The sequence below is a fragment of the Terrapene carolina genome, unplaced genomic scaffold (genome assembly GCF_002925995.2).
Source record: "Terrapene carolina triunguis isolate 2854851 unplaced genomic scaffold, T_m_triunguis-2.0 Scaffold89, whole genome shotgun sequence".
In the NCBI taxonomy this organism is placed as follows: domain Eukaryota; kingdom Metazoa; phylum Chordata; order Testudines; family Emydidae; genus Terrapene; species Terrapene triunguis.
Genome location: NW_020664440.1, coordinates 18,067,195 through 18,092,950, shown reverse-complemented (window position 1 = coordinate 18,092,950; position 25,756 = coordinate 18,067,195). Strand labels below are relative to the sequence as shown.

Sequence of the window (25,756 nt, the reverse complement as noted above, 5' to 3'; positions counted from 1 at the left end):
GTGCTGTGCTGAATAACTGAGCTGAGCTAATGCTGGAGCCGGAGTAGAAAGCAGGGAGGAGTTCTTTATCTAGGAGTATTTGAACAGATGAAGTTGACGTTGGCCATTCCACTCTAAATGACCCTTCCTGATTCCCCTTCCTCTTCCATGACAGTCACAGAGAGACTGACTCTTATGGACTGATAATGGTGCTTCACCTTACCAAACCTCTTGCACAGGGCTGCTTGTGGACATGTGCTCTAATAGGTACTAGTGTGATAGGAACCACTCAATTGTCTTTTGTGACGTTTGCAGTTTCTATCTTTCTGCTGCATTATTAAAAGCAGAAATGAGTTTGGTCCTGAGATGCAGATACTGCCTGACATCTCCTTCGTTCTCCTTGAGGGTAGGCCTCCTGACCCTTGTACCCAGTGCTTAATGGGTAACGAACGAGGTGTCGGGACTCAAGCAATTAGGTGCCAAGGCTCAAGTAATTTTTTTTTACTTTCAAAACTGACGCAGCAATCCCAGAGGTGCCGGGGCTATGAACAGCCAAGCCCAGAGGTGCCGGGGCTATGAACAGCCAAGCCCAGAGGTGCCGGGGCTATGAACAGCCAAGCCCAGAGGTTCTGGGGCTCAGTCCTGGCAACCCTTGGCATAAATTAAACATTGCTTGTACCCCCAGTGTAATTAGCACTGAGCTTAATAACTTGCTAATCACTTGAAGAATTCTCCAGCCTAGGCCCACAGCAAAGAAATATCAGACGGAGCAGAGCCAAACAAACACTGCTCTGAGTCTTTTGTAAATAATTTGGTGACATCTAAATCAAGTTCCCTTTCACGTCATGCACAGCCCTTTCCCACAAACACGCCTGCAAGCCATTTCTTTTCCTGTTTGTGCACAGCAAAAGCACTCAGGTCATGCCCCAAGTACAGATTTGGGGGTAGAGAGGGTTTACCTGCTGACACCTGTGTGACTGTGTGTTTGCATGAAGGTTCACTATAGGAGTGCTCAGGTGGCCATCTTGAAATGTCTGTCGGGGGTAGAACCAGGCCCATGCAATTTAGGTGACCAATTCTATAGTGTGATTATCCTATTGTGACTATCCCGTACTTAGAAGAATTCTTACACTGAAGATTTCCTGAACAAACGGTGTGCTGGAATTTTGTTTGTTAATAGCCAACACACTTGTAAGGAATGCAGTCCTGGCTGGACAATAAGAGTGTGGCCGCTCCAAAAGACCTGACGAACCCTCCTCAGATCGTGATGTCTCCACAGGAAGGGACTTTTAAAAGTCTAATAGCTGCAGTCATTTTACTGAACTGTTGCTTTGCCTGCAGGTGGGCTGGGAAATTAAGTATCTCCCTGAAAGGGGCTTATGAGTAAATAGATTGATAGGGTCAGACCCTCAGCAGGTGTACATTGGTGTAGCTTCATTGCCTTCTTTAACTTACATGGAGCTACCCAGCTTTATACCCGCTGAGGAACTGTCACATAACATATAAAATGAATTAGGGAATCTAATTCCAGACTGATTCTTGGCAGCATATTTATACCTGCCTCTGGAAATTTCCATTACATGCATCTGACGAAGTGGGTATTCACCCACGAAAGCTTATGCTCCAATACATCTGTTAGTCTTAAAGGTGCCACAGGACTCTCTGTTGCTTTTTAGGGAATCTTGATTATTTTTCTTACCACCTTCCTGTTAGTTGTTTTTCCGGCTAAGTCCCTTCTGGCAGAAGCACACACAATGTCACAGAATGAGCTAGGAATAGAATCCAGGAGGCCTGGTCCTCCATCCCCTGTTGAAGCTACCAGACTGTTGTTGGGGCTGCTTCAACACAGCTGTCAACTGAATGTCTGCCAAACTAGCTGAGGTTTGCTGCGGGATCTGTAGATGCAAAGAGTTGGGCTTAACCTGATACCTGGTGAAAATTAGGTTGTTTGCTATGAGCCCTCCAACAACAAGGCCCTGCTGTTGCCTCCTGCGATGGTGAACCTGGACTCTATCATCCATAACATTCCTGTGGAACGCAGTTGTTGCAATTAAAAGTGGAAAAGGAGATGGTGCCTGGGATAACATGGTCCTTCCCCTTTCCAGGGCTTAGAAGCTAAGCAACAGACGCTTGAACATTGTGCAGGGTCTGATGGGCAGCCAATGTAGATCATACATTGGGGACATTAAGCACTCTGGTTGGCTTGCTCCTTTTAGCAGACAGGATGCTGCATGTTCACCCATCTGTAACTTGCAGGTGGCCACCTGGGACAGGCCAAATTAAACAGAGTTGCTCAAGCCTCAAGGTAATAAGCTAATTCATTCAACACTACTGCATTCCCTCAGTGCCTGCAGTCCCCCGTGCTCCAGGGGTTGATGAATACAGCAGCCAGAGATGCAGAATACTTGAGCACTTTGAGACTCATTCCAATTTAGAAAGACCACCCTGCAATGAGGAAGATATTTCAACTCCCAACCCCCCTATGTCTCCCACCTCTTTCACACGGAGGGTAGATCTACAGGGAGAAATCAGGATATGTGTCTATAACTATCTCAGGAGACATTGAGTGGCACATTAGCTTTGTTCAAATGGACATGGAAACATCTACCCATTATTGTAAAGTGTGGGTAGGCAGGATAGGAACACTACAATTCAGCTTGAAAGTTTTTCAAGTAAATGGGTATATTGATTTCAGACACACCTGCTCCTTTTCCAGATACTGTAGTTAGATGCCCGATGTCTTTGGTTTTCTAAACACGGAGCCCTTCTGGCTTTCCTTTTGTGAGAAGATATGAAAGTGCTGGTAGGAATCCTAACATCAGCGCTGGCTTTCAGTGCCTTTCTGCACCCTCTGCTGCTCCTCACAGTTCAGAGAGCTTCATCGGAGAACGCCAGAGGGAGCTGCTGGCATTCAGAACTCAGGCCAGCTGCCCACACACCGCACTTTGAACAGAAGAGAAATTAACTTGTGCGGCAATCAGTGAGCTTCAGCTTTGAAACAACCCTTTTCTTCCTCCCACAGATGTACAAATAGAGCGAGCATGTGGCATCCAGTAACCACCACTGACAATTGCCCATGCACGTTCCATATCTCCCTGCATTCTGTGCCCCACCATCCTGATCTCTCATCCTTCTACTCCCCCCTCCCCACCCTCCACCCATTCACTCCACTCCTTTTGTCCCACCCTGCATATATCCACCTACTCCCTGCCTCCACCCTATTGCTCTGACTTCACGTCTTCCTACTCCACCCCGTTCCCCCTGCCTAATCATTGTGCTCCTTCAGTCTCCACCCTGCTGCTCTGATCTCATATCCACTGACTCACTCTACCCTACAGGTCTCCACACCTGTTGTCCCCCACATCCACTTGCCATCTCACTTCTCCACCCGTCTTTGCCACCTTCATTCCAGATCTCCTCCCCAGGGTGGTCTACAGCTGGAACAGGGTGGCTCCTTCATTTGTGCTACCCCCTGGGCTGTGTTCCACTGAATCACTTCTCCTCCATTAAGAATGCACAGTATTGAATTGTAATGCTGCTTCTTCTGCACTGCCCCAATCAGGGAACAGAGTTTCTAGGGCTGTCAAGGCTATATTATATTATATATATATTATATTATATGGATCAGGTATATATCTATTCATTGCAAATCCTGAACTACACAAAAGCTGCTGCAGAATGTATCCTGCTGTAAGTAGAAAGTGGAAGTTGAAGGGCCTGCTACCGTGCTGTGCCTAGCAGGAGGCTCAGCCCAGGAGAGGTGGGTGCAAAGGTAGCTTTGTGATAACTTTGCACCTCTGATATTCCAGGCTACTTTGAGGATAGGGATTTGGCCCCCAGTGTAAGTTAGAGCAGATCCTAAGGCTGCTCTAACTGATGGCAGTTGCCGTCAGCCACCGCTATGCTGTTCTGTATTCCACAACAAATGAAGTACTCCATACTCTAGACCAGGGGTCGGCAACCTTTCAGAAGTGGGGTGCCGAGTCTTCATTTATTCACTCTAATTTAAGGTTTCGCGTGCCAGTAATACATTTTAACATTTTTAGAAGGTCTCTTTCTATAAGTCTATAATATATAACTAAACTATTGTTGTATGTAAAGTAAATAAGGTTTTTTAAATGTTTAAGAAGCTTCATTTAAAATTAAATTAAAATGCAGAGCCCCCCGGACCGGTGGCCAGGACCCGGGCAGTGTGAGTGCCACTGAAAATCAGCTCGCGTGCTGCCTTTGGCACGCGTGCCATAGGTTGCCTACCCCTGCTCTAGACACTCCTCTCTTCCTGCACCCAGCCAGCCCCTTGTGCTCAGGGTTGCACAGGTGGTGCTGTAGGACTATCTATGTCATCCCTTCTTGAGAGAATTTTCCACAGGCCCATTTCAACCCTTTTGGACACATATACATCACTGGAGTGGTATGAAGAAACTGCAGAGAGGGCTAGAAGACTCCCTGTAGTAGAGACTGATGAATCTCAGCAGACTCAGAGGTTCAGCTTGGGTTTTACCCAAGAATTTAGAACCCAGATTTGCAGAAAGTTGCAAATCTGGCCCCAGCTTTGGACTGATTTCTGGGCTAGAATAGAAAAACCAGGAAGCTCTGGATTCAAATGGTTTCTAACTAGGGATCAGACCATGGACTGTAAGCAGAGGTGCCCATTACTAAAAAGGTTGCCCACAATCCCCAGTTACCTGGAGGTTTAAGTTAAAATGGTCAGCAGTGAAACAAGTTACGTTTCAAAGTTAACTTGTCATTGATTAAAAAGGGTGAAATGTTCATGAATATTTTTTGTGAAAAATACATCCCATTTTTCAAGAGATGCTTGAAAACATTCCAATTTTGATCCCCCTCCCCAGTTAAATTGATGAATTTTTGCAAAAGTTTTCACAAAAAATCTTCCTATTTTTCAGCTGGCTGCAGTTTTCATCCCAACCCAGGAAAAACACAGCTATTTCCAGTGGGTATCATTTTGATAATTTGGGTTCATTTGGCCTTAAATTCCAGGGGAAGGGGTTAATAAACCCACACAGACTGAAACAAATGATCAAAAGAAAATGTAAATAACCCTTAATTTTTGCACTACTCTAGTGCTTCATTGAGCCTCTGATCTGCAAGATTAGGCTTGAGGTCTCAAGAAAACAGGGCCTAGGAGGCACCTGATATCATATAAACAGCATCCATCTTGAATTTTCATGCTTCTGTTTCTATTCCTAACCAGCACTTATAAGTAAAGTGAGGCATGCAAATGGAAAAAAGTTGTCCTGTATTGACACACTCACATCACCAGCTTCACATTTGTCCCATGCACACGTCTATTAATTGCTCAGACATCCTGTCCTCCAGCCTCTGTGATGCTTACAACAGTTATTCCAGAGGAAGAAGGGGGAATGCTTTGAGATTTGAGATTGGCTCAAACAAAACTCATGGGGTGTAAACCTACCACAAATCAGAACCTACAATATTTTTCCCAAAAAAAACTCCTGAGAAGGGAAATCACCAAACTGCACAGCTCTCCAATCTTGAATAGCTCCAGAATTCATGCAGCCATACGTATGTTACAATCTCATCCAACCTACCCTACACTATTCCTAAAGTACAGTGTAGTATCTAGCTGTCACTAATGTCGAGCGGTTTCACAGAGACCTTGCCGGCAAAAGTGCTTTCACAGTGTGGAGGACAGTCCCATACTTTTCCACTCCAAAAGTAAGTTGAATTCTAGTCAGCACTGATGGTGTTAACGGCTCTGAAGGCAGAAAGTGTGTTTGCAGCACTCAGAGCCCCTAACCACTGGGTGAAAACATCTAAGAGTCCTGTGCAAAACAGGAAAGGGAAGCCATTTGGCCCAAGCTTTCACGCTTGGTTTTATTTTTTTTTAATAGCAAAGCATTTTTTCCCCCTCTTTCTTCTTCCTGCCTGTTTGTCAACAGATGTACGCTGGAGGGAAGCTGCTCTTTGGGGGCTGTGTTTTCAACGGATATGGCTGCAGCAAGAAGGACCTGCTGAAACAGATCGGCCAAGCTCGCCTCGACTGCAAGATGGGTCACTTCCTGCCAGAGAGTTTCAAATTTAGGTAAAGCAGGAAGTGCGGGGAACGGGGCCCCATGTCACACTGAGGTCTGTTTGTGACATGAACCTGGCTAACTAGGAGAAATCGAGGGGGCTGTGAAAAGGAGCGTGGGCGCGTTGATAAAGTCATTATCAGCCATTCCAGTTAATAAACAGCGTAAACGGAAAAAATAATGGAAGAAAAAAAGTAAGACCAAGTGGGATATTGTTCCCTCATGTGTTCCTGGAAGCTCCTTAATTCAGAGCACTGTGACTTGATAGACAGAGGCATAACTAAGAGCTTTATCGATCACCCCTACTGTGTGGGCATGCCCAGAGCTCAGACACAACTCCCTAAGGTCTGGCCTAGCATGTACTGGGAAGGATGATGTGGAGGAGATGCCGCCATGTTGTTACATTTCAGTTAACGAAGTCAGTGGGCTGCCTTACAAATTTGGGTTGAGCTTTTCAAAGCCAATTTGAGAATTTAACCACAACTGAACATCTCCATCTTGACTGCCCGAGATTTCAACAACCCCTTACTCTGCTACGCCTGCCATCGAGACATGGATCTTTTGCCACACTGAGGTGTTCACCTTTATTCTGGTATTTGCGGGTTTTCTTATCTTTGGAATGGGAATCTGTTCAATTTAGTTACTGCTGGGAGTCAAACTGCAGTTTTTAATGGCCCGCCACTATTCCGCTGGGAGCTACATCGTATCCCCCTTGCAGTTCAGAGACATAGCTGAACTATACCACAGGTAGGGCATGTCTACAGTGAGAATTTAATTCACATTAAGGTAGGGAGTGAATTTAAAGCAAAATAATTATTCCAGATTAACTCCATGTGTGGATGCCCTTATTCCAGAAGTATTCTGAATTAAACTGATTTGGAATAAGGCACTCTTGTTCCAGAATAAGAGCATCCACACAAGGAGTTATTCAGGAATGGATATTCCCAAATAATTCCCTGTGTAGACAAACCCTTAAACTCTCCCATACTTTAGGCTGTATCTCTTAGGGCACGTCTTCACTACCCGCCGGATCGGCGGGTAGCGATCGATCTATCGGGGATCGATTTATCGCGTCTAGTGTAGACGCGATAAAATCGATCCCCGATCACTCTGCCGTCGACTCCGGAACTCCACCGCAGCGAGAGGCGGAAGCGGAGTCGGCGGGGGAGCGGCAGCGGTCGACTCGCCGCCGTCCTCACAGCCAGGTAAGTCGACCTAAAATATGCTATTCACGTAGCTGAAGTTGCGTATCTTAGGTCGACACCCCCCCCACCCCCGTAGTGTAGACCTAGCCTTAGGTAGGGAGATGCATTCATTGGCGTCACCTTGAGACATTTACTACTATGCATATATTTTCACATTCATTTCACAGGTTTTTCCCCCTTTATATCTGAAGAATATATATATATATATATTTTTAATGTAGCCCTTAAATTGTAACCAGCAGGCAGTTATATACTTCACTGCACCACTGCAGTGGTCCACAGAGGTCCCAAGGGAACTGCCTGGCACATGCAAGCTGCATCAGGTGTGTGCTTGTTTGGCCAATTTACATGACATATTAGATGCCAAGGAAATGGCAGTTTTATCACTTAAAATTCAAAGCCAGTTATACAGGCAGGATGGGAACCTACTTCCCTCCCCCTCCACCTCAAGCACAGTCCAGGCCTTTGAGGGTGCTTCAGTATCAACACTCTTCTCCTCTGTTTTATAGCAAGGCTGGAGTCTGAGCTCCAGGACCTGACTCAAAGGTTTGGGTTATGCTATTGAGTATCTTGACTTCAGTGTCTACAAGCCAGGCGCATGGAAGGATTTCCCCTCTCTGAGCCCCTTTGATTTTAGAGGCAAATCCTGCTCCCCTTCTCCCACCCCACAGGCAGGGCCGGCTCCAGGCACCAGCGCAGGAAGTAGGTGCTTGTGGCGGCCAATGGAAAGGGGCAGCACATCCGGGTCTTCGGCGGCAATTCGGCAGCGGGTCCCTCAGTCCCTCTCTTCCTCTTTGAGCTGCCGCCGAAGTGCCGCCGAAGAGGAAGAGAGGGAGAGAAGAAGAATGGAGTGGCACGATATCTTTTTTTTTTTTTGCTTCGCCCCTTGGGACAGCAAAAAAGCTGGAGCTGGCCCTGCCCACAGGCATAGAAAAATCCAGAGGTCACTTTAATCTAGCAAACAATAGTAGTGAAGCCAGGGCAGCACGGGCTGCACAAGCCTGCCTAGGACCCTGGCTATGTACTCAAGCAGCTATCAATCTGATTTTCAATGAGATCTGTGCTCCTGAGTCAGGGTTTGTCTACAGGGGGACATCCAAGAAAGTTAATCCAGATCAACTAAAGGTGTGAATTTGAAGTGGGCTAGTCAAACCGCATTAAGTTCTTGTGCGGATGCTGTTATTCCAAATTAAAGTGGCCTTAATTCAGTTTATCTGAATTCACTTCCAAAGTGAATGTCTACACATGCTGCAGTCACACCTCTGATTACAGTGTGCACATGGATACTTTTGAAAATCCCATTCTAAATCCAATTAAATGGATGCACAAAAGGTGCACTAGGCAAATCAAAACCACAGCTCGGCTATAAGTAAAATAAAATAAATGAAATATACAATAAAGAAATAAATATACAAATGAATCAAATAAACACAGTATTCAAAAGGTAACAGCCTACTTGAACTGGGAGCCAGCATGGCCCAACGGATAGGACCTATATTGGCAGTGCAGAGATATCAATATTATTTCCCACTCTGCCACTATCTTGATGTGTGACCCTGGGCAAGTCACCAGGTAGATTTTCAAAAGCACCTAATGAATTTAGGCGCCCAATTCCTTTCAGTGAGAGTTCTGCTCCATAAAATCCCTTAGACCTCCCCATGTGTAAAATGAGGACAATAATGCTGAATCACCTTTGTAAAGCACTTACAGATCCCAGAGGAAAAGCATTAAACATTAGCTGTTATTTAAAATAGGTAACTCCAAATAAATTTCTTTCCAGTGCTTCAAGGGAATATCTCATGTTGTGCATGCAGCGGGCATTGGTCTGTAAAGTAGCAATGAGAGTTATGTGCCCAGATCCATCCACAATCGCTGCACTATGCTAAACTGTGTGCCCCAAAGAGCACATCTAGCATCCAAAGGGTTAATTGGTGCTGGGTGTTGGGAGTTTATTAGGCCAGATGAGAAAATCCTTAGCTGCACGTATTATATAGGAAGGGTATGAGCTCATTTGCAGTCTCTTACAGTAACCCTTCCTCACCGCTGACTAATGCCTGTTCGTTCCTGTGGTATGTAACGTTCTCTGCCATCATGTCCATGGAGGCCGAAATTATTTTTAATGTGGCTGTAATATGGGTAGCAAAAATAACCTGGAACAGTGTTAACTTGTTTTCTTTTTCACTTTAATCTTGCTGCTCTTGGACAGGAAACACAGACTACACTGTGTACTGGAACCTGTCTCAGTGTAGTGGATGGATACAGCAAGGGTGGTTGACCCTTTCACTGCTGGGCACTAGTGGTTTGCTTGCAGGAAATGTATGCCTTTGAAGGGCTAAGGTAACTGAAACCTCTATAACTGCAGGTTCCCTTTAAGACACTGAAAAGGTCAGTGCATGTGCTCTCTTTCTTTCTCTTTCTTTGTTGTTCATCTTCTTTCTTGGCATCTAATATTTCTGATCTGTACTAAAATTTGAGGGCCAGATATTTTATTCAGTCCTTGCTCCAAGCAAAATTCCCATTGGTTTAATAAAATGCATTCTCAGAGCCGTGAGGAAAGGTGCTGGCCCAAAGCATACACATTCTGCAAACCCCCTCTCTAAAGGAGGAGAGCTCAGTGCAGCCAACTTTGGAGCCAGTCTGTGCTGCTTGGCTATATGACTTGGGGGTGGGGGTGATGGTCAGTCAAGAGTAACACAAAGCACTCGAGTCCCAAATCCATCCCTGCTCCATTTCCATTAATGTCAACGGACCTAAACCTGGGATAGATTTGGCCCCATTTCTCCTCCGGGACTGAGTGTGCTCCCAGCCCTTGTGCATTTGGAATGGATTTGGGAGCTTACATGTGAGGCTGTGCGCACTGTGGAGGGAAATGGGGGGGGCATCTCGCTAGTCTTAAAATAAAGGCACAGGATAGATTAAATTGGATTAAAAAGATGGTAGAGGAACATCATCTGGACGGACTTTTAGATCACAGCCAGGCACTAACCAAGTGCGATGAGACTCAGATGTCTGCGGGGTGGGGTCTGTGCAGAAGGCACAATGATGGCACAAGACTCAGGTATATCTGGGGGCTGTTGTGTCCCAGGGAGTGACCCACAGTAGCGATGTTTGCTGTATTTCAGACTGTACAGTGTTTCACACAGTCCCGGGGCAGAACGCTACAGAGCCCCAGACAGCCTCATGTTTCAGCACGCATCCTCTTGGAGTGGGGCAGTAGCATGCTGATAACAAGATGTCTCCGTGCGACGGGGACGGCAGAGCTTTAGGAATCAGGAAGCCATTTTACGTCACTGGGGCTTGTCCGTGATCTTACACTCGGACTGACGGATGAGGCCGAGATAAGGGAGGAAGCAGAGAAACATTGCGTCGGGGCTGCAAGCATTCATTCTCCCTGCAGAACGTGCCGAATGGGGAGGAAGGACGGGTGGGAGAGTGAGGTGGAATGTGGCTCCTCCTCACCCAACCCTCCCATGGTCATAAATATATTGGCTCACAAAAACGGGAATGAGGATCAACTGTTTGTTCCTAAGGGTTTCCACCTTCCCTTCTGCTGGTCTGAAGCCAGTAATCTGTAGTGTGGAAAATGTATAAATGTAAGGCACAATTCTTCCCTCCTGCCTCAGCTGTGGACCCCTAGAGACTACAGCAGGTGCAGGTGAGACAGGGAGGAGGGCTCAGTAAATGGCAAGTCTTTTAGCTGTCGGACTGGAGAAGAAAGCACAGCTTGGCTAGATGCTGCAGTGGAAGAACGAATAGGGTTTGGCGACAGCCTAGAGGTGCGAGGGAGATGAACAGGGCTAAGTCTGATAGCAGTGCCCTTCCAAACATGGGTAATGAGGAGAATGGCACATTTGGTGATGGAGAAAGGAGACAGTGGAGGAGTTCAGTTCCAGTTGTGCTGAAGTTGACTTGGGAGTGGGAGTAATTGGAGATGTGGGACCGTGCAGAAGGGGAGAGGTCAGGGCCATCAAGTTTTACATGAACATAATAATTAGAAGATGACTTGTCATAGACAAGAAGAGAACAAGGGCTGCAGTCAATGGCTGGAGTCTACCAAGGATTTAACGCAGGTTAGTGGTGGTGTAGTTTTAAAAAACAAACAAGAAAACAGAACCATGCTACCAAGTTCAGCCAGTAACGGGAAATTACCACAGCTGTGTTCTCTTCTGTGCGTGCCATTGTGAATTGCCTGGGGAGTGGGCAGGAAAATAAGCTGAAGGCTTGTATAATAGGATGCATTCAACATAGAAAAGGAATGCTAGAAAGTGGCAAAAAAAAAAAGAAAACCTGTCAGTCTGAAGGTCAGTGAGACAAATCTCTGGCACTGAGTTTTCAGGAAAGGTCAAAGGTAGCCGAACTGTTTATGAAACATTTAAAGACAGGTCCATATCCCACCCCACCCGCTTGGATTCCTAAGAAGTCATAGCAAGTGATCAATATTTTTCTTGTTGAAACAAGTCAAAGAGTGGAAGTAAGAGGAAGGTGAATACATAATGGCTTTGTCATAGACAAATAGACAATCTAAGACAGAATTGAGCTTCCTAGAGTACTGCCCATTTTGTAGTATATATTTTAAAGGCTCAACATGACAGCAGCAAAATATGCAGAAGTCATAAGATTTGCTCAGCCGCTTTAAGAGTCTGAGGTCCCTGCTGTTTCTCAGTGCGATTGCTATTATTTTTTATTAGCACTAATAATATTGCAATAGTGTTGCTATTGCATTGAATGCACCTACAGTGAAATTTATCCCAGGAGAGGGTATGCAGAAAACAGTACAAGACTGTGTCTCAGGCAACCACTGGCGCCTTAAATCCCACCGAGACTAAGGAACTGGGTTATCCAGTTAATGTTTCAGGTAGTGATGGATTATGCATTGCACATTTATCGTAAGTAAAGTCCCTGAGTTTCTGCTGGTCTGCATAATCGGCTGTAATAAATTATCAAAGAGCCAGGCGCCCCCAGTCCTAAACTGCATTAATGCCTGTGCAGTCCGTCAATGTCTCTGTCCATTGCTGTGAATAATTGAGTGCGGTGACACAGGCTGGAACTTTGCTAATAGTTAAAATGCTTTCAAATTAAAGCAAGTAATGGAGGGAACAAAGGAAACTGACTGAAAATCATGTCCATAGGCGGGTCATTTGGAGCTTTGTTCTTGTTGTTGGAAGTTTGACTAGCCCTCCATATACATTGGGGTGAAACTTTCTGACATCCCCCAAAATCAAACCAAAACAACTTCTGCTTTTTAAAGGCTCTTGGATAAAGCCAATGTTGATTTGATCCCAGCTTTTGTTTTCTTCTGACATTTATTTTCGTATTGCATTTCTTTCCTGGTGTTTCCATTCTTCAGTGTTCTGGAGGAAACTTTCAAAGCACCATGCACGAGAATCCTGAGAATGATGTTACTTCAAGCATTAATTTTATGGAAATATTCCCTGAAAAGCACAGCCCACTGAAAACTGAATCCAGGTCTTCAGAGAACTTGAGTTCTGACTGATCTTAGTGCTTAAAACCACAGGAAATCCTCTCCCATAGTATGCAACCACAGAGCAATTTCTTGCTCAGGCAAATACCAGATGGCAAGAGTCTATGCTGGCATGAAGGATTTCCTCAGCTTTATAACACTTTATAGGATGCTTTTCATTCATGACTTTCAAAGCAATTTACTACAGTGGGAAACTGTCATCTCCATTCTTCAGGAAACTGCAGTGTAAAGAGATTAAGTATGGCTGGTCAAAAATGTTCTGTCAAAACTGTTTTTTAAAAGGAAAATTTGGTTTTTGACAGAATGAACCTTTTGGTGAAGTGTCACCTTTCTCTGGAAATGTTTGATTTTTTTTCAGCAAACAGGTGCCCCAAAACTGAAAAGTGTGTTGTTTTTGGCTGAAAACTGAATGGAGTTTAGTTGCAACATGTCCCTGTTCTCCTCCATGGGCTGAACTCTTCAGCTAAACTTCGTCTTCTATGATGCACTGTGGCCATGGGCCTTACTGCATGTACTGCCTTCCCTCGAGCGAAGGGTGTGATTCACCGTGAGAGATGGAGTTTGATCAGGGAGCCTGGCCGATAGAGGAGAATGGGAGCATGGAACACCCAAACTATAACTCCCATGAGACACAGCAGCTGCATTTCCACACTGAATATTTCATTTTTCATCTGAAAGATTTCGGTTTTTGATTTTTGGCCAAAAATTCAACATTTCAGCAGAACTGCTTCCCCCCCTCCAATATTTCCAACCAGTTCTATTATCAAGTGACTTTCCCAAGCCCAGTCAGGGGCAAATCTGTGAACAAAGCCTAGATCTTCTGTCTCCCAGTCCTTTGTCTTCGCCTCTCAATCACAGTGCCTCCAACTTCGGAATAATGTGGACATTGTTAGAAGGAACAGAAAAAGAAGATGTAAAAGACTTCTAATTGCTCCATGCACTCTGGCATTGGTAATAAACAGGTCATATAGAATGTGCCTATCTGAGCCAAATGGGCAGCCTCTGTCCAGTGCTCTGAAAGCAGGGTTACAGCTGACCATTTAAAATGTGTATCAGACTTGCTGATCCATCAACCTTCCCTTTGCACTATCCCCGTAAGTCTCCCGAGGTACAGTCTGCCTCGCACACAATATGATCATTGACACAGTCGGTGCAGTTAGCTGGAAAAACCCAGTACTAATGTTAATAAAAATTCTGACAAGAATAATGAAAAACCTGCCAGTTGCAATACAAAATATTGTTCTTCTGGGAAATTAGAGGTTTTATTCTATGGTGGTATCCATGACGGATACCCACCTACACCCCTGTTGCACAGGAAGATGACAACAAAACCCTAAAGCCCGTGTGAATACATTTTCCCCAGCCTGGGACTCAGTTTAACCATGCCCATGTTGACAGGAATCGCCATGGCTAAGCATCTCATTACATTATGCCCAAGATACCATCAGTATCAGGCCATGGCAGCTGGAGCACTGGAAATTGAAGCTGTTAGCTCTTGATCGGAAAGGGTAGCAGCTCCAAGGCATGGTCTCACCTGTGGACTGCTGGCTCTTCTTGGATAGCAGCAATTTCTGTTGCTTGAGCTGCAAGTCCCTTTATGGATACTTCAACGAGAAATCTCATTTTGTTTTAACAGGAACAAGCCAAGATAAAATGAGGCAAGTAGTGAAAAATAAAGCCCAAAGCATTTCCACCCTTAATGTCAGAGATCCTCCACCAAGCTGTGATTTTCCACAATCTATCCTGCAAAACAGCATGTGATAACTATATCAGGTCACTGCAAAATGGGACTAAACTTTCAATATCTTCCTCCCAAGGATCTCATAACGCAGGCTGATTGGGATGCCTCTCAAAGGACGTGCATCCAGCTGACGGATGCAATGACTCCTGCTGTCGTCTGTGTTGCAGGGTCACTCTGCATTCCTTCATTCAGTGCCGATGCAGGTTCTGACCCGGCATGACATAGCGAGATTCCAGCTTCCAGCTTGGACAGCAGTGTCTCCCTTGGCACTGCTATTGTATTATACAGCTGCAGCCATTGATATGATGTTATATCCTGAGGGCGCTTTGCTAGCGTCTAGCTCTCCAAATGTGATTTAGAGTCTCCTTTGACATGTTTTCCTCATCAATTTCAGTTGCAACTCTGCAGTCCCTCTCTCTTGCTCCATACACCAGAATCTGTCTATATATGGGCTGAGATGATACCACGGTGACAGGTGTCTTAGAAAAACCTCAGCTAGATGGGTCTCTGTGACCTTGGGTAAAGCGAAACTCCACTTGTAGCAAAGTAGTATGAAAGCCCTGACTTATTTCAATGCATTACAGTGTACAGACATCTACTTATAGCTGAATGAGACCTCTGCCTACCATGTAAGTCTTCTGTGGGGATAAAAAATTACTTCTCTGTGAGCCCTATCCTGAAAAACCGAGCAAACCCCAGTTAAAGTGAAATGTGCTAAAACGCAGCAGAGCTGAAGGGGTGGATCCTCAGCCCAGTGTCGACCATAGGGCCTGGTATATGTGTCCAGCCAGCTCGCCGATGGCTGGTGCTGGGTGTTAGGGCTATGGGAGGCTAATACTGAGAGTGTGATACTTTAGAGATGCAAATGACTCCATTTCCTGCCCTGCGAAGATTATACTCTACATAGGCATGGGTGCAGTTCTCGTCTGTCCCCTCCATAAGGTAGATCCATATTGTCTTTGGACCATGTGGCCATTTCTCATTCATTTCTCCCTCCCCAACCCTGCCTCCATTTCCCTGGAAGGAGACACCATGGCTATCACTTTCCCAGCAGGCAAGGTGGGCGTACTGTTTCCCAGATAGGTTCTCTGCTGCTTTGCTCCCCTTCCCCCGCCTCCAGCCAATGGAAACACATTGTTTCCACTGTTTTAGGCCGTTATGCACCCATTTAAAATTCCTGATGATTTCACCCTATAAAGAGGGTTCACGTGTGCATGGGTCTGTGACTGTCCATATTTACCATAGCATATTTTTTAATGGTTTGTGTTTAGCTACAAATGGTTTTGGTAAGCTACAGCGAGTGTCCAGATCATGGACAACAGAACTAAGACCTGTCAAGGCCTGTAGCGCAGCCAGCCTGATTGCTGATACAGGGGTGCTGCCTACGAGGAGTTGTCCGTGCAGTCTTTACTTGGGCAAAGTTTGATGCCTCTGATCCAGATGGTCTGTTTCAAGTACTAGTGCTAAATTGTACATCAGGAACCTGCTGGGATTGTGAGTAATAAGGCTTATGAATTAATTTAGCTAGGAAAAATAAACGGCACAAAGTAAGAAACTATTAGAAGGGAATTGCAGGTATGCATTCTCCCTTAACAAGAGAATGTGATCACAGGTGGATTTCATAATGGACTCTGCTCATCACTTCATTACACAAAAGCTATCAGCCCCATTTAGTGTAATGAAGTTTCACTATTCACTTCACCCTTTAGCAGCCCTCTGGAAATTCGGTTTCTTGTAAAGCAAGTGCTGCTTTATCTGGGGGCGAGGAAAGGGTATAAAGAACTAGTTAGGAAAAATGCATTTTGAAGGGAAATTGTTAAGCTCAATGAGCCCCAAACTTGACTTTTGTCTCACCTTGTTCTCTTTGATTCTTGCATGTGATTTCCTGCCCCCACCTCCCAATGCTCTCTTTTCTAGAAACAGTGCCAGTTACCCGGTCCTAAAATCTACACCACACCTCAGTAGCCCTCTGACCACAAACTACTGGCCCTGGCTTAGTTCTCATGAGTCACGCTGCAAAAATGAACTAAAGTCTAGCACTTCTAAGCAGACCTCCTTATCAGCACAGATCTGAAGGTGCCTTACAAGGATGAATAAACATAACTGTCTCCATTTTACAGGTGTTCAGAGAGGTTTACCTTTGCTAATACGGTGAGGTAGTGGCACAGCTGGGAATAGGACCCAAATCTTCAGGCACTGTGTGCACTATCCACAGAACGATGGTGCCTCACTCACAAGCCTCTGTGAGCTTCTGGAGGGAATTAGAAATGGGTGGTAAGGTTTTAGTTCCAGCTTGCAAGGAGTGATGATAAGGAACTGTGTTTGGCTTTGTTTTAAATAATGTCGCATTTAAAGACCATACGTTTATTCTGAGGCATGATTCCACTCAGAGCTGTGTGGGCATTCAGGACAAACTTTGGACCATTTCCACCAGTTCCACTGGTAACAAAGCAAAATCAACTTGGGCAAAAGCTTTCTTTTCCGCCGTTCGATTCGACGCAGCAAATTGTTGCCATTTTCCATGGTGAAGCCCAGTTTTGTTTAACCAATTGGCAGGGATTTAGTCTCCCTCACTTTTATAGAAACCAGATAGAGAGTGGGCAAGATTCAGAACTGGTGTAACTGGGTGCAACAAGAACAACGCTGGAGTAAATGGTGTGTACGTGGACACACTAACTCTGAATTTTACTGCTACCGTTTATATTATAGTAACATCTGCAGGCCCCAACTGAGACCAGGGTCTCATTGTGCTAGGTGTTGTACAAACACAGAGTAAGACATAATCCCTGTCCCAAGTTGCTTACAGTCCAAATAGACAAGACAGACAAAGGGTGGGATGGGAAACAGACTGAGAGAGGTGACGTGACTTGCCCGAGATCACACAGCTAGTCAGTCATAGAGCTGGGAATAAAATTCAGCTCTCCTGACTTCCAGTCCAGTGTCCTGTCTTCTAGACCATCTTGCCCCTCTCCATTTGGCTATTGATAGGATTCAAAAAAGGGCTAGATCATTTTAGATCCAATATTTGGTGGCTGTTTAGGCTTAGGTAATAACAGTTATAAAATTTCATTCTTCAGGATGTAAGATGATGATCTTGTGGTCAAGGCAGCAGACTCTGGATTCTGCTCCTGGCTTTTCCCTAGACTTCCTGTGTTCAGGTCTGGACATCTGGTTCTGGCCCTCCACTGGCAATGCCAAACATGCTCTTGAAATGCTAGTCAGCAGTGCCAAATGCAATTCTTTTTGTCTCTGCAGTGCTATCCCTGTGGAGGACCCTGACCAGGACAAATTGAAGAGCCAACAAGATTCAGTGGAGACAACTAGTGAAGAGCCTTCCTTGGTGCCCAAGAGGAAAGACGCTCCCCGCTCAAAGCTAAAGATGTAAGTAGCTGTCCCAGGGAAGGCTGCCCCCTAAAAAGCCAGGAATTAGCTGAAACATCTGCAGGCGTTCCCTATTAGCTGCCCTCTGTTAAAGACTTTTTTTAAACCAAAGGCTTGGTCTTTGGAGAAAGAAGAGGCATAGGAGTGACTTATTTTGCAGGCCTCCTGGGGTTTCTGCTAGTTCCTCTCTAACCCTGATTGTAAACGACATCTTTTTTTAAAATTGGTGCAGGGAGACGCTAAGGGAAGGAGTGGTGTCTTTTTAGCTTAGGATGCCATTTCTCGCTCTCCACTCAGGAGACAATTTGCTACAGCGGGAGTGGCGAGCTTAATGGAAAAGGTGACTCTGTGTAATCTGACCTTTCCTTAAAAGTGCTGTAGGGAATGTGGTGATGCACAGAGATCCTCAGGAAAACATGCCATTTGTTTTTTTCTGCCTGCACCGCTATGTTAGTGAAGATGAACTTTTAAACACTCCTTGTTTGGACTGAGGAGGGACTAGATGCGGGTCTCTCCTCTGCCTCACCCTTCACCCACTGATTCCATTTGGATCTCATGCCACCGTGTGATACCTCTTGGTAGATGCTGACTTTAGCACAGTGACTGTAAAACTGACCTCAAGTCAGTAGAAGATTTGCTTGTGAGAGGCATCATATACGTATGAGAGCTTTGGAAGGACAGAGCTCTATTCTGCCACTGGGCCCAATTATGCCCTCACTTGCTCCCATTGAAGTCAATGGGGTTGCGTTGCACAAAGAACTGGGTTCATTGATTTCATGGTACTTTCAGCACCTAAACATGGGCTTCAACCACGTTAGCTAAAGGAGAACCCTTCTAGCTGTGAAATAGTAGGAGGCCCCATAATCGCTAGAACTAACCAGTGGAGGGAGACATTATTTTGTGCATTAGGCCAGTGCATTATCTCAGATACTCTGATGATGAGCACCCTAGAATTATGATAGTTGGTACTGATGGCAGGATGGATGTGGGGATCAGTTATGGCTGATGAATTTCCCCCCACTATTTAAAAGGTGCTGGGTGGTCTGATGAGCTATCTTGCTGTTCCAAATTAATTTTCCCTCAGTGGCTTCCATAACTATGATTTCCCAAATTCAAGTCAACCCAAAATTTGTTTTATTTGCAGTCTCATCAGAATTTCCATTCTGTCCATCATTCAACTGCCTCAACATTTAGCATAAATGATATGTTCTGCTTAGGAGAGGCCCAGCAGTGGCTTAACAAGGGGTAAAACAGGTCAGGTATGAGGCACACTGGCAGACACGTGTAGAGATCTGAAGATTGCAACAAGGGCTATGTGGGGCTATGTGCCATGATGTTGAGATGCATTTACCAAGCTATGGGTGGGTGAGGAAAGCCTGCACAGAAGTGAAGGAGCCCACTTGGTCCTGTAGTTCAGCTGACCGGTACATCACCTCTTAGATGTTGGACCCTTAGATCTTCTTGTTCTGATGAGTCAATACTGATGACATCAGTCATGTTATGGTAGTCAGTATTAAAACAGGACTGACAAACAGACTGAACATTCACGCCTGGGGAATTAAAAACCATGCTTTTCTAAAAGGAGTAAAATTGCATTTTCTTGTGAAAAGCCACTTGCAAATTAATTATTTTTAAATTAATGACACAGTTTTTTTAGTGTTTCCACAATAAGGAGGAGAAGGGAATCTGATTTTGTGCCTCTGAAGCCCTTAATAAGTTAAGTGGTGTGTCTAGAGAAACGTCCCCCTCATCTGTAGAGTTCAAGATGGCAGGTCTTAGTTTTAGAGGGGTGTTGTCTAAACTTTTAGGCACCCTAAATATGTAGAACTTTTGCAATCATCATAATCCTTGGTAAGGGTGAGAAATTGTTTAGAGTGGCCCATAGGATTTAACGAGGAGCAGTGGGAAGAAACTGAAAAAATAACATGTAGGGTGATTATTAGTAAAAATGTCCTCACAGTGAGGTCTCAGACTGTAGGATAATCCGCCAGGGATAGAAACTCCATCCCTCGAGTCATTTAGAACTAGCCTAGATAAAGCAATTGACTGTACACTCCAGAGAATGGTTCTGGATGAATAGGTGGATACTAACGCACAGTAGACCTCTCCCAACTCTAAATTTCTGTCAGATTCCACACTGACATATGCCTGTGAATCTCCCACTGGACACAATGGGAATCTGCCCATGAATATACATAAGGACAGAATTTAGCCCACAGAGCCTATCAAAGCCTAAAATGAGACTTTAGAGGCTGAATTCTGCTCTAAAGGCATGTCTACACTGCCCCGCAGTTTGGACTATGAGGGTGTGAATAGCAGCATGCACCAAAATGCTGCGCTGTAACTCCCCCATGTGGATGCTGTGGGCTCAAATGTACACATCCCTAGTTCACGCTAATGTACTCCTCCTCAAATGGGACTAATTGATTTGATAGGAGTTTCTCTGGTATAACGGAGAGCTAAAGTCAACCTTATGTTGCCACTTTCATTTGGTTTGTGTGCACTTTGCTCCAACCCTCAGAGGTAAGACTAATCTAGTCTTCTCCTATTTTCTAATCAGCGCCCCAATGGGTGGAGTAGGAGTGTGGGGTCAAGTCAAATAAGATACAATTAGGACTGTCTTGGGCATTTAAATGAGTTAGCCCGTTTCTAAGGAGGCTGTATTAATAGGTATCATATCTTTATATTGCTGAACTGTGCTTTTCCTATCACGGCTTTATTTTTCCCATATGAAATATTTAGGATCTGATTTATAGATACCTTCCCTCAAACTACAAGACAGCTCAACCCCCTTTATCCTCTCTGTATTTTCCTTATTAGATTAAAGACTTTGACAGCCATGAAGTGCCTCTTTTCAATGCAAGAGCAGCAGCAGCAAAAGCAGAAGAAAAACCAAAAACCTCAGATAGCACAAGCAAAAGACAGCGGAAAAAATAGCGACACTAGTAAATAGACACCCCAGGCATCTACTTCGTACAGAGATATAGACATAGTTACATCTTTCTAAACCTACTTGCCATTTTGTCCAATCTGTTCTATTTTGATTATTAGTCACAGGAAGTATTTACTTTTCAAATCTCAATATAAAATTGCAGTCACCAAATGCTTCTTGGTTTGCTTGGTCTTGTTTTCCTCACTTAAAGAAGGTTCCTCCCGATGTACACTGGCCCCGGTGATTGCACAATGCTTGGAGAATTCCAGCTTGACGGAAGAACCAGTGAGAAACCAAATCATTGAGGATTTATGTGAACTATGTGTCTGCTTTAACCAGTGTCCAAAGACATCCTAGAATGTCTTTGCAATGGAGGTAGGGGAATGGGCTGACACTGAACAAGTCCAGGTGAGTCAGGAACATAGAGGAATCTCTGCAGTAAGCTGGTTTGAGTATCTGCATTTCTGAGGGCTTGCCGTAAAGGTGAAAGAAGCAAAAAGGAGAGGATAACAGCCTGTTTAGATAATACTCCGGCAACCAGTGTGATAGTACACTCAGTTCTATATGACTGGAGAGGCCCAGGACTGGGATAAACAAGAGATGCTGGCGAGCAGTACTGAGGTGCCCTGGCAGAGTTGTGAGAAGGGGACTCTCCAAAATAACTAGGAATAAAGCAGGTCGGGATAGAGGGATTTTGACAGAGCTGTGGGGGTGACCCCACAACTGGAAAAGAACTGAGTTTGATACAGGTCAGGATGAAGGCACATTGGCAGAGATACTTCAGTGCATCTCCAGGCAACCCCAACCAGTGGGCTCCTGCCATGTGGCGCTCTGGTCAGAACTTAAAGCTGCCGCCCATCCCCTGAAATAGGATTCCTATCCAGTGCAACAGCCTCTGTGTCTGTCAGGAGGACATTTCACATCCCTTTGCCAGCAGACGTGAATCTGCCCCATCGTCTGTGGATTAAAGAGGAAGGACATCAGGGAAGAGCTCCCAGCTGATTGGAGGTGGAGTTTATCTAAGGTTAAACACATAACAAACTGCACTGGCATAGTGCCCTGGTTTTTAAATACATATGGAGAGCTACCTTACAACGGTATTTAAAGAGAAAAGGTGGGTGAGGGAATATCTTTCATTGGACCAACTTCTGTTAGTCAGGGAGACAAGCTTCTGAGCTTACACGGACCTGAAGAAGAGTCTCTCTAATACCCTGGGACTGACCCAGCTACAACACAACTGCAATGGCATTTAAGGCAGGCTTCTTTCCTCATCAGAACCTATAGGTAGGCTTTTCTCTAGCACATTTCATCAAATTCACTCGGCTTCCAGGGGCACAGCAGTTCAAAGAAGCCAGTTCAGAGTCAGACACTGCAATGTCTGTAGATGCCAATGTTTCTTTAGCAATATTTGTTGTTTGATTTTTATTGATACATTTGTTATGAACATCTGTCCAGACAAGGGGTGATAGAAAAATCTTGGCTCTTTCATTTAAGCACACAATCTGGCATGGCACTTCAGTGATTGGCTTTGTATATATATATATCAAAAAATCCACCCTAATCTCATCCTGTCACATCCTTTTGAGATGATACATATTTTTATGGGTGTCCTCTCTCTTTGCCATCCCATGAGCTCTTGTCTTATTGGACTTGAATTGTCCAGTAGATCATCACCAATTACACAGATTTGGATTTTCCTCTTGTATTAAAGTGTCCCTTCAGGGCTCCCAACTATTGTCCATTTGTCTAGGAGCCAAAGGAGTAAGAGGGTATCCTCAAGCAGTGGGAGGCGCATCTACTTTAAAAGAAGGAATGGGTGAAGCAAAATGGATGTGATCACTGTCTAATTATAAGAAAAGTAAAAGAGGTTAAGATTTTCACAAGCTAAGGGATTTAGATTTCAGAAATCTTGAACAGATATTGTACTTTTGGGTCAGCCTGATTAATGAACCTAGCTGAATAGCAAATATTGAAAATCATCTTGCAATGAATGCATGTGCTGCAGACAGCAGCTACAATTACTGTATAAACTGCACACCCATACATGAGGGGAACTGAGCCCAGAACCTTAGCCAAAAACACACAGCCCTCTGCCACTTTAGATCTCCTTCAGCTAGTAGTAGTAGCAGAACTCTTATCTTCTCTCTGAAGCAGACACTGGAGATCAATATTTCTCATTCATTCATACACCCACACAGAGTATTACAGTATTTCTTTGTTTCATCACATTTTTTAGTGTAACATTTTTCTGTAGACCATTAAGGACATATGTCATCATATTTAAAGGGACATTACCACAATTCAGATTTTGGATTTTTAAAAAGTGTTTTATACAAATTGGCTAACATAAAGCAATTTGGATATCTCTGAAGAACTGTGTAAGTAGTAAATATTCTCATCTAATGTAGTTTACTAAGACGTAATACACTTAGAACATTTCTGTTTCATTTAAACATTCGCACACATCGTTTGCAACTCAAAAGAGTATCAGAATTGTCTTAGGGCTGCTGAAAAACCCAAAAGTGAAACTGATTACGATTGGGAAATGAAATTGATCCACTTAGTTTTACTGTCCAAGTTATATGAAGTGTAACGGGGGGAGGTGCAGGAAGGAAACAATAATTGTGAAGAAAACAAATTAGAATTTTAAAAATTCTTTCCTCTTTCTGTTATTGGTATCACAGATAAAGCTTTTTCTGTTACATTTCTAGGTCTAGAATTTGCCCTGACTTACATTGTCATTTCTGCAAAAAGAACGAGGAGTACTTGTGGCACCTTAGAGACTAACAAATTTATTTGAGCATAAGCTTTCGTGGGCTACAGCCCACTTCTTCGGATGCATGTAGTGGAAAATACAGTAGGAAGAGATATATATACACACAGAGAACATGAAACAATGGGTGTTACCATACACACTATAAGGAGACTGCCGATGAAGTGGGCTGTAGCCCACGAAAGCTTATGCTCAAATAAATTTGTTAGTCTCTAAGGTGCCACAAGTACTCCTGTTCTTTTTGCGGATACAGACTAACACGGCTGCTACTCTGAAATTGTCATTTCTGTTTTCACGAAGTCCCTTTAATTTGTTCACTTAAAGGTAACTGAAACAAGCAAGTGACTAGTCCTGGGTGTGAGTGCATTGCTAAAGCACAGATGTGTGTGGTGGGGAGAGGGTTATGTGCTCCCCAGGAAGGGCCCCATCCTTACCAGTGCTGAGCACCTCCTGGAAGGTGCTGAATACCCTCAAGTGCCATGGGGAGTTGAGAATGCGCAGCTCTGCACAGGATGGGGACCCAACCTTGAGTATCTGGGGACACCTCCGTGTTTCAGTAATTGAAGGGGAGTGCAGGACGGAAGAGTCTCCCCTGCCGGCCGCTTGTTGCGTTGATTTTATTCTTGACTTCATTTGATTATTTCCCTGCCATGTTTTGTTAGTGTCAGCAAGGAAGCAAATCAGTGCCACGAACTATCCGTCAGCCTTACAAGTTGCCCTCCAAGCCATAATTCCTAATTATTATCCAGCTGCTACATGTATCCTGTGTGGATTGACAGTGCAGATGGGCACGAGAGTGAGATGTACTAAGCCATTGTCTGAAATGTGCTGTGACCTTTATTCCTTTGTTAATTTTTTTTTCTACTCTAGGAATAAAGATACCTTGGGGGCAAAACATGGATCTTTAAATAGAACAAAGGGTACAAATAAAAAGCCCCTACCATGAGAAATGTGCTTGCCAAAAGAGCTCATGTGAAGAGCGCACATTGCAACCATAGTGATCCTGGATTAGAGTGCTGACCTTTTACATGATAATATTCTATCAGCCTAGCATGATGTACAGCTTGGATGTCAGGGCTGTATTACCATTATTGTTCCTTATTATGTAGCATATAATAATGCGTTGCGCTAATATAGCACCTTTCCGCCGAGGATCGCAAAGCAATTTAGAAATAATTATTAGCCCCATTTTACAGGTGGAGAAAATGAAGTAAACAGAGATTCAAATGCTCTGCGCAAAGACACCCAGGGTCTGTCCACATTGCATGGTAAACCTGGGCTTACAATTGCTGGACTCGGGTGTCACAGACATGCTAATGCGGCCATAATGCACTACAAAGACCTTCTGATACAGGTCTGCAGTTTGATCTGCATCCATACTGCAAAATGACAGGATTTGGACCCGAGTTACAGCAGGACTCAAGCTGTGATCCACCCCCCTAGCGGGGTTCTAGGACCCAGGTCCTGAGTGCTTGCTGACCTGAGTCGGACTGATTTGTGTGTGGACCGAAGCACAGGCTTGGGCTCAAACCTGAGTCAGAGCCTGGACATAGTGTGCATAGACACAGCCATCAAGACAAAGGTGAGATTTGAAGCCTGACTCCAAGTCACTTGCTATAATTACATAGCAATGCTACTTCTCTGGCTAGCAATAGGAGAGAGTGAACCTCAACAGCTTTGGAGTTTCAGATAAGCATCAAAAGTTCGTACATCCCTGCTCCATCCCAAACTGTATCTGTTGGCTCCTCTTCTGTTCCTCAGTCTCTTTGAATGGGGCTTTTGTCTGCTTTTCTCCATACACAATTCACTTTGATGGCTCCTTTCATACCATCTCCCACTCCCACAGTGTGACAGATTTGCTTGTAAAAACATTTACAGTTGGAAAAGCAGATAAAATCAATGTGAACGTTTCCTCCGTCACTTTCTTCTGTCTCCGCTTCCTCTCTTACCTTTGACCTCAGCAACGGATGACAATAATAGTGTAAACATCTGGATTTTTTTTCCCACACCATAAGGTTCCCAAATGGAACCTTGAGAAGCACGGTGACTTCTGTTTCAGTGCATTCCCAATAGGAAGAGGGAAATACTGTAAGGAAGGTGCTGGCTGTAAGCAGAGGCAACAAAACGGTGGTGACTGATCTTACATTTTCTGTGTGCTAAGAGTTTTAGTCTCCCCTGGTACTGTGCTGTAGTTTTATGATTCAGGACAA

General features: G+C 44.4%; 1 protein-coding gene across 1 annotated transcript in view; it reads left to right on the top strand.

Annotated features, from left to right (window-relative positions):
• Positions 1-20,794, top strand: part of CUNH3orf20 (chromosome unknown C3orf20 homolog) — a 49,700-nt gene extending 28,906 nt beyond the window's left edge. The window contains exons 13-15 of the mRNA XM_026650499.1: positions 5,901-6,043; positions 17,716-17,841; positions 20,662-20,794. Coding sequence (XP_026506284.1) covers positions 5,901-6,043; positions 17,716-17,841; positions 20,662-20,794 — 402 coding nt within the window. The remainder of the gene's footprint in view (positions 1-5,900; positions 6,044-17,715; positions 17,842-20,661) is intronic.
• Positions 20,795-25,756: the final 4,962 nt, after the last annotated feature.